At 35.1% G+C, this 14821-nt stretch overlaps 1 protein-coding gene across 1 annotated transcript in view; it reads left to right on the forward strand.

Moving 5' to 3' along the window:
- The window catches only part of CDH19 (cadherin 19), a 47291-nt gene that overhangs the window by 4869 nt on the left and 27601 nt on the right, over window positions 1-14821 (forward strand). The window contains exons 3-6 of the mRNA XM_068993882.1: window positions 5503-5622; window positions 8349-8513; window positions 10620-10801; window positions 11545-11798. Of these exons, the coding sequence (XP_068849983.1) occupies window positions 5503-5622; window positions 8349-8513; window positions 10620-10801; window positions 11545-11798 (721 nt within the window). The remainder of the gene's footprint in view (window positions 1-5502; window positions 5623-8348; window positions 8514-10619; window positions 10802-11544; window positions 11799-14821) is intronic.

Here is a 14821-nt window from a genome sequence, read left to right on the forward strand (position 1 = left end):
AAGACCCATTTCTAAATAAATAAATAAATAAATAAATAAATAAATAAAAGACCCATTTCTACATGTTTTCAGAACATAGATTTTTAACACCAGCATAAACAAATTTAGCTGTGTAAATGGGCTTCCCTGGTGGCTCAGAGGTTAAAGCGTCTGCTTCCAATGTGGGGGATCTGGGTTTGATCCCTGGGTCAGGAAGATCCCCTAGAGAAGGAAATGGCAACCCACTCCAGTATTCTTGAAGATCTCCTGGAGAAGGCAATGGCAACCCACTCGAGTATTCTTGCCTGGAGAATCCCATGGACGGAGGAGCCTGGTAGGCTACCGTCCACGGGGTCTCAAAGAGTCAGACATGACTAAGTGACTTCACCTCGCCTCAATATATATCAAGGCCAATTATCCTTAGATATAAATGATGAATTAGTATTGTCCTGTCTGATCACCAGGCAGAGATACATTTCTTTTTCTCCTTCATCCTTCTCATCCTCCTTCTCCTTTTCCTCCTAGCTCTTTTCTTTTCCTTCTTCAATAAACATATGTTATAGATCTAACATGTTCTAGAAATTTTTTGTGAGACTGGGGATTTGGTTGTAAAGGAAACATATGAAGTAATTGCTAGTTAACAGACCTTATATTTTAATTATAGTGTACAATCTGTAAGCAACTATTTTAAAGAAGTCAGGTAATATTTGACCTTATATGTTATTAAACTGTTAAATATGAGCAAAATATGATGATGGCTAATTGACTGGACAAAGTGAGGTCATTTAGGAAGTAATATTTAAAGAAAATGATCCAAAGAGGCCAGCCATGCCATGTTCTGGGAAAAAAATTCCCATGGCACAGTGAAGAGAGCTGCAGAGCACATGGCAATGGATGAGATCTCCTTGGTGAAGAATGTAGGTAGGGAAAAGGAAAATATACAGGGTGACAGAACTGCTAGATATAAAGGAGTTGACTGGTGAAGGAGAATCAGTGGAATTAGACAGTCGCATAAGAAAAGAAAGACATGAGAAGCAATGTTGCAAAAGAAGAGATCCTACAACTGCATGGAAGCTGCTGTGAGGTTGAATAAAATCAACAGAGAAGAATGATTTTTTTCCAAGCATTTGTACAAGTTTCATGTAAGTTTACATACACAAAATAAGTTTTTGCCAGGCAATATGTCTGATAAAGTGGACAAAGTCAAATATCATCTTAAATTTTATTTTCATAAAGTCCTTTGCAACAACTACCTTGAAGATTAAGAGGCTATTCAGAACAACCGAGTTGATTTAAATTTTGCATTTTTGAGAAAATCTCTAAAGGATAATATAGGAAAACAATATCAACTATCAATGTAATGGATAGAACGCAGACTTACTATATTACATACTTTGTTGTTATAAACTGCTTCCCAGGTGGCACTAGTGGTAAAGAACCTTCCTGCCAATGCTGGAGACATAAGGACACAGGTTTTTCTATTACATGCTATGTTGTAAGTTTATTAAAGGATTAAGTAAACTGAGAAATTGCTCTTATTAAAATCTGAGAAAGTGATTTTTTGTAATTATACTTTCTTCGCATAACGAGATAGATAAAAATTGATTTAAGAGATCTTTAGACTACAAGAGTCCAATCATTGTGTCTTTGCATTTACAATTAGTTTAGTCATCTGTGACCAAGCTGTGGTGACAGCTCAGAAATTCAATGACCTTTAGCTCTTTCAGTCACCAAGCGAAGGCTTTCCCTCTCTCTGGTATACATTCCTTGCTAATTGAACTTCAAGAAGTTATTCAATTTAATTTTTTAAGAGTTTCCATAAATTACCCAATTCTAATTATAGAGTGGTGTCATAAGATAGAATAATAGGAAATAAGGGTGAGAGAATTCAGTGTACACAAATACAGGTTTTGGGTTATTACTCCTTCCCTTAGCACACAATTTTCATGATCATTCTGCATTGTCACAGTAGTTCTAAGCAGGGTGATCAGCTCTCCAGTTCTACCACGGACCACCCTACTCACACCTATATATATATTTGCAACTTGTACTAGAAGCATTTGTCACTGATTTTTAATTTTTTTTAAAATATTAATTCTTGCATTACAATAAGCCAGAGTGAATTTTGTAGGCATCTATTGTTTTACTTCCAGTTTCTTTCAGAATGTGTGAGACAGATGGGCAGTGAATGTAGTTCTTTTTAAGACATGATTAAATCTGAATGAGGGCCATATGATAAAACACAGTTAATCTGAGAAACTGATCAAATGATCCAAATGTGGATGAAGGATATCCTGATGATATACTTCAGGTTAAAATAGTCTGCATAAGATATCTTTCATTACATATCTTACATATAGGTCATTTATCCTTTAAAAATATATTGACTTCTAATATAATTTAGAGAGAATTTAATTTTTGACCTATTAATGTCGTAGAGTCAACCTTATCAGTTTTAGTGAGAGTACACGAAAATGTTGATCAAATGAGTAAATAGAAGCTAAACAGTTTAGATTATATATATGACATACACCATGCTTCATACACTGATTGAGTATTACACATGAAATATAATACTCAATCACCAAGTGTCTGTTATCTATGTTTACTGGTATTATAAGGAAAGGGACACTTTAAACAATCATTGATTGTTTCCATGAAAGACATATCATTGGCCTCGTGGTGATTTTGTCAACATTCTGTGTACTGTATAACATTCCTAACTGCGAGCTCTTCATGACCCAGATAACCACAATGGTGTGATTACTCAAGTAGAGCCAGACATCCTGGAATGAAAAGACAAGTGGGCCTTAGGAAGCATCACTAGGAACAAAGCTAATGGAGGTGATGGAATTCTGATTGAGCTATTTCAAATCCTAAAAGATGATGCTGTGAAAGTGCTGCACTCAATAGGCCAGCAAATCTGGAAAATGTACCAGTGGCCACAGGACTGGAAAAAGTCAGTTTTCACTCCAATCCCAAAGAAAGGCAATGCCAAAGAATGTTCAAACCACTACACAATTGCACTCATCTCACTTGCTAGGAAAGTAATGCTCAAAATTCTCCAAGCCAGGATACAACAGAATGTGAAGCATGAGCTTCCAGATGTTCAAGCTGGATTTAGAAAAGGCAGTGGAACCAGAGATCAAATTGTCAGCATCCATTGGATCATGAAAAAAGCAAGAGAGTTCCAGAAAAACATCTACTTTTGCTTTATTGACTACAGCAAAACGTTTGACTGTGTGGGTCACAACAAACTTTGGAAAATCTTCAAGAGATGGGAATGCCAAACCACCTGACCTGCATCCTGATAAATCTGTATGCAGGTCAAGAAGCAACAGTTAAAACTGGACATGGAACAACAGACTGGTTCCAAATAGGGAAAGGAGTACGTCAAGGCTGTATATATTTCTCCTGCTTATTTAACTTATATGCAAATAACATCATGCAAAATGCTGGGCTGGAAGAAGCACAAGCTGGAATCAAGATTGCCAGGAAAAATACCAATAATCTCATATATGCAGATGACACCACCCTTTTGGCACAAAGTGAAGAAAAGCTAAAGAGCTTCTTGATGAAAGTGAAAGGGGAGGGTGAAAAAGTAGGCTTAAAACTTAACATTCAGAAAACTAAGATCAAGGTATGCTGTTCCATCACTTCATGAAAATAGATGGGGAAACAATGGAAACAGTAACAAACTGTATTTTGGGGGGCTCCAAAATCACTGCAGATGGTGATTGCAGCTGTGAAATTAAAAGACACTTGCTCCTCGGAAGAAAAGTTATGACAAACCTAGACAGCATATTAAAAAGCAGAGACATTACTTTGCCAACAAAGGTCCATCTAGTCAAAGCTAAGGTTTCTTCAGTGGTCATGTATGGATGTGAAAGTTGGACTATGAAGAAAGCTGAGTGCCGAAGAATTGATGCTTTTGAACTGTGATGTTGGAGAAGACTCTTGAGAGTCCCTTGGACAGGAAGGAGATCCAACCAGCCAATTCTAAAGGAAATCAGTCTTGAATATTCATTGGAAGGACTGATGCTGAAGCTAAACCTCCAGTACTTTGGGCACCTGAAGAATGAACTCATTGGAAAAGACCCTGATGCTGGGGAAGATTGAAGGCAGGAGGAGAAGGTGTCGACAGAGGATGAAACGGTTGGATGGCATCATTGATGCAATGGACATAAGTTTGGGTAGGCTCCAGGAGCTGGTGATGGACAGGAAAGACGGGCAAGGTGCAATCCATGGGATCTCAAACAGTTGGACATGACTGAGCGACTGAACTGAACTGCAAGTCAATGTACAATTTCTCTTATACATGACAATTTCTCACAGAAAATATACAAAATACTATCATATGATGTGTATTTCTTAATTGCTTCAATGCTTATTTATTATTACTGTTTATGTTACTTTACTATTTTTGAAGATTTCTACAGTTTTTTAATTACTGATTAAGAACTTATACAGGCTTGCTTCTCTCTACTGACTTTTTTAGAAAAAAACATTTAGAAAATATTTAAAGCTTTTAAAGTTAATTAATCTGTATTTAATGAAATGTTATGTCTATAAAACTGAAACAGAAGGAAAGAAAGACAGAAACTGAAAAAAATATAATCAGATAATTAGAGTGATGGTAGAATTGACCATTCCTAAAGTCCTTCTAAATTTTATAGCTGATATTTACAAATTATGAGTCAGAATAAAGCAAGACTTTATTAAATTTATTTTAGAAGTTCTGCCTCAAATTTGTATCATCTTAATTTTTTTACATTAATTATTTTCATGGTAAAACAAAGAACACAGAGCTTCAAAAATCTGTGTTTCCAACAAGACTCATAATGCTAGATTCCATATTTACATAAAAATCATTAGAAAGCACAATTAAATAAAGATATTTAAGTTAACCACTGATTTTGAACATACAAGTATTTATTTCCCATGAATTTTATTGATTGTTACTAAATTAGATTAAGAACGCTTACCTTATCAAGCTGGTAGATTTTTACATTGCACTTTAAAAGAAAATTCATTAAAGTAGGCATTTTGTTGAAGGGAATGATATTAGCTAAATAATTCTGCTTATTTTCAGCTTGACATTATGTCAAGATCATTTTAATAACACTTATTAATATTTTTAAATTCTATAATTTTTGAAGAACTGGTTACAATATGGTTTTTGAAGAAAAACTGCTTTTAAATCTCCCTTTGATTACTCCACTAATAAAACATCTTTGAATAATCCTTAATTATATATTTTAGTGGGTTATTTAATATTTAGGTTGCATTAGATCTACGCATTTAAAATTCTATATTGTATTTGGGAATAAGGGCTATTTTTTTATAAAGTTATATTTTCTTGTCTAAACAAAAGTATATTTGTTTCATAATTTATAAAAAGGAGGGCAGGTCTTTCATTGCATATCATCATCTTTCTTGCTAAAGAAAGAATCTTAGAGAACTAGGATCCATTTTTCAAAAACCAGAGTCTTAATTTCTTGTAACTATTTATGTTCTCTTCAGGAACATTAGTAACCCAGGTGACAGCAAGTGATGCTGATGATCCTTCAAGTGGCAATAATGCTCGTCTTGTGTACAGCTTACTACAAGGCCAACCATATTTCTCCATTGAACCAACAACAGGTATTCCTGGATGAAATAACATGCAATTCAACATGATTCTAAGTTGGCAAACATCAGAGCAAAAATTCCCTGCCTACAAATGTGTTGTAAAGTGGACCAAATGTTTCCATAAACAAGGAGGTTGTAATGTAATCTTAAGCATTTAATTATTTTTATTTTTTAGCTGATTTTTCTAAGGTTGAGAGATTAGATTTTTCACATCCATACCACAAATGATTTGTGTATGGATTATAAAGCATACCTAAGGATTATTACATTTTAAAAATATGGGAAAGAGACATTTACAAACAATTGACAAAAAAGTTGATACAAAGAAAGCCTGCAAGCATATTAAAATTGTGCAACCTTAGTAGTCATCATGAAAATGCAAATTAAAATCACAGAGTTCCACCTGTACACCCAGCCAGAGTGTTATGTACTTTTGATTTACATGAATATAGCATTTGATTTTTCTATCCGTGCTTCTTCAATTTCTATTAATCAATTGAATACTTTATAAAATAAATAAAACAAAAGTTTTCAATATCTATTGAGCATATAAGATTTATAAACATTGGTCATTTAACAACTATGATTTCTTTGGTCACTGCAAAGATTAAATACACATAAAGAAGTTTATATTCTCTAAAGATGAAAAAAAGAAGTACCTAAATAACCACCCAAAAATGTGGCAAGTGCCAAAAGGAGTAAAATTCTATGTTTGTTAATGAGACAAGTATTATATCCATCTCAATGACATGAAAAGGTTTAAGCAATTAAAGCATATGTTGGTTCTTTAAGCATTTCTTATTGATTCATTCATTTAGCAAATACTAAATATCTCACCTTTTATCAGTCAGGTCTCTTGTGAGAATCAGATTTTGAAAAGTATGATGTGAGTGACTATATTCTTAATTCTCCCAGAATAATGCCTAGTTTCTATTATCCTGAATGTACAAGTTAAAGTTATTTTACTATATGCAATGAATGGATGCCTTAAGACATTTGGTTTTCATTCTCTTACATGATCTTGGTTGAGAAGGGTCAAATATGTAACAGGCGTTGTGTTTACAACATATTATGTTTACAGCAGTACAACATTGCAATATTAAAAAAAATAATGAAAAGGAAGCAACTGGAATTCTTTCCTCTTGTAATTTAAATATAAATATTAAACATTTGCATATTGATAAATACATGCATTTAGTTTGTGTATTTCATGAAGTAAAATAAACAAGGTTCAATAGAAGAAAGTAAGCACTATTTCATATTGTCTGGCAAGGCAGAAGGCACTGAAAACAGGATGCTGAGCTGAGCCTGCAGCCAATGTGAGGAGAGGAAGGCATTCCAGATTATAGGAAGAATGTACAGGAAATCCCTGAGAAGGGGAAGTGTTGAAGCTTTAGACTATCCAGGCACCAGGGTGAGAAAACACAACAGGTGGAAAGCAGAAAGTGAGTGATCTGTGAAGGAGACGTGTGCCAGGTGGCACTCGATCTTCTTGGCCATTTCGAGCCTTGTCTTTCCCTCCTATTCCTCGCTGGCTTCTCAAGTATTATATATTGAGCAAATCTGCTAAACCAATTAATTTCATTAGTGGAGGAGCAGTAGAGTGAGCAACAAGGCGATTAAAAGCCAAAACACAGAAGAGGTAAGTTTTGGAGTGTGTAAGAGGATCTAGGAATATATTTAAATTTGTTCATTCTGAAGATGAGAAGAAAAGTAAAGTAAGTAGGCAAAGTTAGTTGAAGCCTCCACACATGAGAAGTGAAGGTCTTTGTGTCCCTCTCAGTCTCTACACCTTTGGATATATAATTCAGAAGGTCTAATACTATTCACCTTTGCTAATAGCAAACATGATTCTCTGTTGAGTCACATCTAGGGAAGACAGTAGCAGCATCTGTTTCATATATTCTATGGTTTCCATATTGATTACATATACTAGAATATAATTGTGAAACACCAGTCCACAGTTAAAATATCTTCAGGGTATGGTCCAATTTACCCTTCTTTTATTTTTGTTCAGGTATCACAGTTTTTAATAAATACCTTTGCCCAGACGTTGTTGAAGAATAGCCATTCCCTGTCTTATATTTGTATTATGTGTTCCCCAATCTTTAGGACTGCATTTTGCCCTCCTATTCACCATCTTAAGCTTTTCCTAGGTTTCTTCAATGATGAATAACGTTTTATTGAATAATTTTATAGAAAGTGGACACTTAATACAACAATTTCATGGTCCAGTGTGGGTTTGAATATCTCTGTTGGTGGATTATGAGTAACTGTGAATCAAAAATCAGCCCTTCTTCACAGGTCATGACTCAAAATAGATTTTAACATCACAGGTGCGCAGTATTTTTTGCATAAATTTAGCATTTTTATTTACACACCTATCTGTAGTAAATCAACTTCTTCCAAGTTTAGGGGAACAGTTAATTGTAGCACCTTAGTATCAGGTCAAAAAAGAAAGCAGAAAAATAAGACTTTCTTCCTCTCTCCCTGTGGTTTATCTTAGCGTAGTATTTTATTAAGGATCTACTACTATTAGTATTGTGATGACTAAACTCTAGGCAGAGTTGGTGATTAGTATATTGTCACCTTTTTATCTCCAGGGCAGCATCTGGCACATTGTAGTGATTCAAAATGTGTCAAACCAATGATCTTATGTTCAAATTCTTAAGAAATTAACTAGGGAGAAGCCATGGTTAATCATGAAATAATAATGGTCGTTTGTTACATTTTTAAAGGAAAAATAAGGATATCTTCTAAAATGGATAGAGAACTGCAAGATGAGTACTGGGTGATTATTCAAGCCAAAGACATGATTGGTCTACCTGGAGCACTGTCTGGAACAACAAGTGTATTAATCAAACTTTCTGATGTCAATGACAATAAACCCATATTTAAAGACAGTAAGTAAGAAGTACCCTAACAAATGATCTTTGAAAGTATGGGAAACAGCATAGACTAAGCCTTGATTTGGCAATGTATTAAAGCATCTGCTTTCAGATTTAGGATAGTGTCACTCTCTCCTCAAGAGTAATTTGTTGGCACTTTTTAATTTGTGCAATTGAATAAATGATTCTTTTAACTTCGCCACAATGACAGATACATGGTAGCATACTTAAACTCTTACTTCCTGAAAACAGCAAAATATTACCAATTTTAAAGTGACATTTCTCCCGCTTAAAAAAAGAGAACGATCTCACAAGGCAGTCTGTGTAGTGACTCGCTCTGTGCTTCTAAGGAAATCATGAATCCCTTTAAAGAAAAATTATACTGGATGTGCTCCTTTTTTTTAATTCTAAGATTTACTCTTTAGGATGTTATCATTCCTGATGATTTTTTGCATTTTAGCATAAATTACAAATGATATATGAGTAACTAATTTTAATAAGTTTTATGCAAGTTACTTCTGAAAAGTAAAGAAAGGAAGCTTATTTATTTTTATTTGTGTCAATGTATTTCAAATATAACTGCCATTATATAAAAAGAATAGAGTCATCTGATGCCAGCATGCTTTTTCACAACCAACCAACTATTGCTGCTCCATCATTTGTCTCTTTTTAAAATTATTTTACTGATGTATATTTTGGGCTTCCCTGGTGGCTCAGATAGTAGAGAATCCGCTTGCAATGCAGGAGAGCTGAATTCAATACCTGAGTTAGGAAAATCCGCTGGAGAAGGGAATGGCTACCCACTCCAGTATTCTGGCCTGGAGAATTACATGGACGGAGGAGCCTGGTGGGCTACAGTCCATGGGTTGCAAACAGTTGGACATGACTTAGTGACTTTTCACTTTCATAACTGATTTACAATGTTGTGTTAATATCTACTATACAGCAAAGTGATTCAGTTATGCACATACATACATTATTTTTCATATTCTTTTCCTTTATTATTTGTCACAGGGTATTGGATATAGTCCCCTGTGCTCTACAGTAGGACTCGTTTATCCATTCTTTGTATGATAGTTTTCACCTGTTAGTTCTGAACTTCTAATCCATCCTTTCCCCCACTCCTCATGCCACTTGGCAACCACAAGTCTGCTCTCCATATCAATAAGTCTGTTTTTGCCTCGTAGATACGTTCATTTGTGTCATATTTTAGATTCCGCATATAAGTTATAGCACATGGTATCTGTCTTTCTTTTTCCAACATAGTTAACTTAGTATAATGATCTATATGTCCATCCATGTTGCTGCAAATGTTCTTATTTCATTCTTTCTTATGGATGCATACTTCCACATCTTTCTATTTCTTTTCAACTATGGTTAATGCAATCCAGGTACATATTCTCTTAAATCAAACTACTACAGTTAGAACTCAAATATTTGCTTTTAGACGCTACCTTCTTTAATTCATACTTAAATTTAATGGTAATTTTAGGTATCAGAGAATGCCTGAGTAATATTGAAAAACTTTGTATCAAATATAATTTGGCATTGTTGAAAGATACAACAGAAAATAAATCCATGAATAGTGAGAAGGTATGAGTATGAATGTGCTTCCCTGGTAGCTCAGACAATAAAGAAGCTGCCTGCAATGCAAGAAACCAGGGTTTCATCCTTGGGTCAGGAAGATCCCCTGGAGAAGGAAATGTCTATCAGTTTCCCTGGAGAATCCCATAGACAGAGGAGCCTGGCAGGCTATAGCCCATGGGGTCACAAAGAGTTGGACATGATTGAGTAGCTAATAGACACGTGCGCGCACACACACACACACACACACACACACACACACAAATATGTATAGAAATTTGGAAATTCTATGTGGTGGTGAAAGACCTTTCTAAGATATATTTAAAGAGAGAATAATAGATATTCAAAAAGGTACGAGGGAAATGTTTAGACTGCAAAATATACAGGGAGAGAGAGAGGGGGGTGTATTTAGAATAAGCAGTTAGTGAGAGTGGGTATGTTTTTTTCTGACAGCACATTAAATAAGGAGAGGGTGCTATATTTTGAAGTTCTTATGTTGACTATCTGTGCAAAATATCTTGAATTTTGTTTTTGAAGGTTTATACCGCTTGACTGTCTCTGAATCTGCACCTGTTGGGACATCTATAGGAAAAATCATGGCATATGATAGAGACATAGGAGAGAATGCAGAAATGGACTACAGCATCGAAGACGATTCAAGAACATTTGACGTCATTACCAATAATGAGACCCAAGAAGGAATAATTATACTAAAAAAGGTAGATGCATTAATTTTTTTTGCTTTGAATAATAATGCAAAATCAAATCAGAAATATATATATAATTATTTTGTGTAACCAGTTAGTGTTTGCTTCAATTAAGTGATTAAATTAAGATCTTGTGATTTATAGTTTACAAAAAAAAGGAAAGATATGTGTGCTTTTAAAAAACTTCCAAGATGTTTCATTTTTTAGAATATAAACATATATTGCCTACATTTTAGCATAAATTACAAAGCATAATTTAAAAATAGCTAATTATCAGTTTTGTGCAAGATACCTCTGAAAAAATTAAGAAAAATTTCAGTTTTTTGTATTTCTATCTATATATTTCAGATATAACTGATGAGAGATATATTACAGAGCTCCTTGAATTACACTGTAGGAGAGTTTTTGAAAAATATTTTAAAACAGAGGACAAACTTTTCAAAAATATCTTAAATAACAGGAAATCAATTCTCAACTCCCTAAGATACTTATACTCAGAAAAGTATAGTTTTAATCCTAAAAAAAACTAGTTATTAACCAAAAACATTTTGTAATAGTTATAAATAACAAATACACATAACATAGGGATTTTCTCCACAACTACTAAATATTTAATGACAATCTCATAGGGATCCAAGAACATAAATAGTAAAAACCTAACTGGAAAGCACCTGAGACTTAATTTATCAACAAAACCTTTTTTTTCCCCCTAAGTAATTCCTTGGGTTTTCTGTGTACACTGTATTACTTTGCAGAAAGTGAACTTTGAGGACCAGAACCACTATCGTATTAGAGCAAAAGTTAAAAATCCCCAAGTTGATGAGCAACTCAGGGAATACCACATTGAAGCTTCCACCACTGTCATCAAGATCCAGGTGGAGGATGTTGATGAGCCTCCTGTTTTCCTCCTCCCATATTACATCTTTGAAATCTTTGAAGAATGCCCTCATGGATCCTCTGTAGGCACGGTCTCTGCCACTGATCCTGATCAGAGGAAATCTCCTATTGGGTATGTCTGGAAGCCCAGCTTTGCATTGATAAATGAGGGAACACAGATTAGCTTGAAAATAAAATTTTTTTATAAGTGGAACAAGAATATATCCAGACCTATATTTCTCTCTATGGTCACTTATAAAATTTGCAAAAGTTTAAACAAATCAAAACAGGAAACCTCACTGTTGATTAAGATGCAAAGAAATAAGCACTTGCAAACATGGGCAAGAGAGAGGCTGTGCACCGAAATTCGATGCAATCAACTCTATTAATTGGGATAGGGATGTTAGGGAAAAGAAACCCTTGATTATGCCAAGTCAGAAGGGAAACAATTTTGATGACAATGTGCTTCAAACAAACACTATTTGATTAAGTTAAAATAAAAGTCGCTCAGTCATGTCTGACGCTTTGCGAACCCATGGACTTATATACAGTTCATGGAATTCTCCAGGCCAGAATACAGGAGTGGGTAGCTGTTCCCTTCTCCAGGGGATCTTCCCAGACCAGGGATTGAACCCAGGTCTTCCACATTCTGAGCTGTTCTTTACCAGTTGAGCTACCAGGGGATGATATTCAAAAGTTAATCAAGCTTTTACAAGATACCATTAAAGGCATAAAAATGAGTCCAATCAGTTAGAAATGTTTTTTTGTTGCAATCAAACTATATTTACCATCCATTAAATTAGTCTGTTACATTCAGATAATATACTTCCTGCCTTTTAAAAAAATTTTTATTCTCCTTGTAGTTCTTATTAGAGATAAAAGCAAAAGCTGTTATTATATTTGGCTGTGGTCACATTTTTCTCATATATGTTACATAATATTTTGCATATAATCAACTTTAATGCTGTTGTATTTTTTAAATGTTATATTTTCAGCTATGTTTTTACTCATCATTATTTCTGATAGCTCAGTTGGTAAAGAATCTGTCTGCAATGCAGGAGACCCTGGTTCGATTCCTAAGTCAGGAAGATCTGCTGGAGAAGGGATAGGCTACCCACTCTAGTATTCTTGAGCTTTCCTGGTGTTTCAGACAGTGAAGAATCCTCCCTCAATGTGGGAGACCTGGGTTCGATCCCTGGGTTAGGAAGGTCCCTTGGAGAAGGGAACAGCTACCCACTCCAGTATTCTTGCCTGGAGAATTCCATGGACAGAAGCGCCTGGCAGGCTACAGTCCATGGAGTTGCAAAGAGTTTGACATGGACTGAGCGACTTTCATAAAGCATTCATCAGTCATTGCCTTATTTACGCAACTGACATTAGATATTTAAATTGTTTCTACAATTTGTCATTATAAATGATAGTATAATGAAAACTTTAATCAGGAAAGTATTTATTAAGTTATGTGTTCTTTACTATTGTCATAAAAACAAGTAGGTTAATAGACATGCTATTTAAAATTTAAACAATGTACTGTGCTTTGATTATATATTCACACACATATATTGGAAGTCTTCCCTGGTGGCTCAGACAGTAAAGAATCTGCCTGCAATGCAGGAGACCCAGGTTGGATCCCTGGGTTGGGAAGATCCCCTGGAGAAGGGAATGGCAACCCACTCCAGTATTCTTGCCTGGAGAATCCCATGGACAGAGGAGTCTGGCAGGCTACAGTCCATGGAGTCACAAAGAGTCCGACGACTGAGCAACTCACACACACACACATACTATATATATACTTATATTCATTACTAAGTTTACTGCTAATAAATAGGAACTATATCTACATGTCAGAAGGCAGCATTTTGTGATTAGGAATTACAGTGGGAAACTGGAGCATCGTCTATCTTAAAAATGTAAAGAAGCTTCTTCTTTGTATTAGTAGCCCTTCCAAACAGCAAAGCAATACCCAGCATCTTAGAAGCCTGTGTAATTCTCTGGACTATAAATATGGAAAATAGATGAATAAGGGAAGGTGGTGGAGGAAAACATGTATTAATAGTTGTTTTAAGGAGTCTAGTGTGCTAGAAATTAGAACCTCGAAATTATGTGTAATAAAAACTCCATCATGAAGTTATAAGAAACTGCACAAGAAATCTTCCCAAAGTTTTTCATCTTATCCTTATTCTTTATATTACTTCATTGTTTAGATGACAGATAGAGGGAATAAATTCTTTTGCCACTACTGTGGATAATTTATTCCTTGGGCATTGTTAAAATTTCCTTTCTAACTAAACCTAGAGTCAAATTTTATAATTTTTATAAATATGGGAATGGCACTAAAATCTTTTCTGTTATTAAAGGAAAAGAAAGCAATTTAAAAACTTTAGAAGCAGTGAAATTGAAAATAAAGATATACAATGGAATGATAGCTGGTTTTTCCAAAACACTGGTAGAAGTTATCCATCTAACCAGACTACCAAGGGGAGAAAAGAAGAGGCAAAAATTACCATTATCAGAAATGAAGGAGGGAATGCAATTATTGAACCTGTAGACATTAAACAGTATTATAAGAAGATACTAAGAACAACTCTATGTCTATGAATTCAGACCAATTCCTTGAAAGGGAAAAACTGCCTGCATTCACAGCAAAAGATAAATAATCTGAGTAATCAGGCTTGTGGGAAAGAGCCTTCCAGCCTCACTAGCTGGAAGCAGGTTTGTGTTTCTTTCAAGAATGACAAGGATTTCTTTCACCAGTGGAAGAAGCTGTCTTTAAACACCTTTCACCAAATCACAGACTTAGAGAACAGACTTGTAGTTCCCAGGGGGAAAGCTGGAGGAAAGGGACAGTTAGGGAGTTTGGGATGGACATGTACACACTGCTATATTTAAAGTGGATAACCAACGAGGAGATACTGTATAGCACCGCTGTCCATGGGATTCTCCAGGCAAGAATACTGGGTTGCCATTTCCTTCCCCAGGGAATCTTCCCAACCCAGGGACTGAACCCAGGTCTCCTGCATTGGAGGCAGATTCTTTGCTGACAGCGCCACCAAGAAAGCCCCATAGCACAGGGCACACTGCTCAATGTTATGTAACAGCCTGTACGGGAGGGGAGTTTGGGGGAGCAAAGGGGCATGTATATATATGGCTGAGTGG

Source organism: Capricornis sumatraensis, chromosome 21 (assembly GCF_032405125.1).
Source record: "Capricornis sumatraensis isolate serow.1 chromosome 21, serow.2, whole genome shotgun sequence".
Lineage (NCBI taxonomy): Eukaryota > Metazoa > Chordata > Mammalia > Artiodactyla > Bovidae > Capricornis > Capricornis sumatraensis.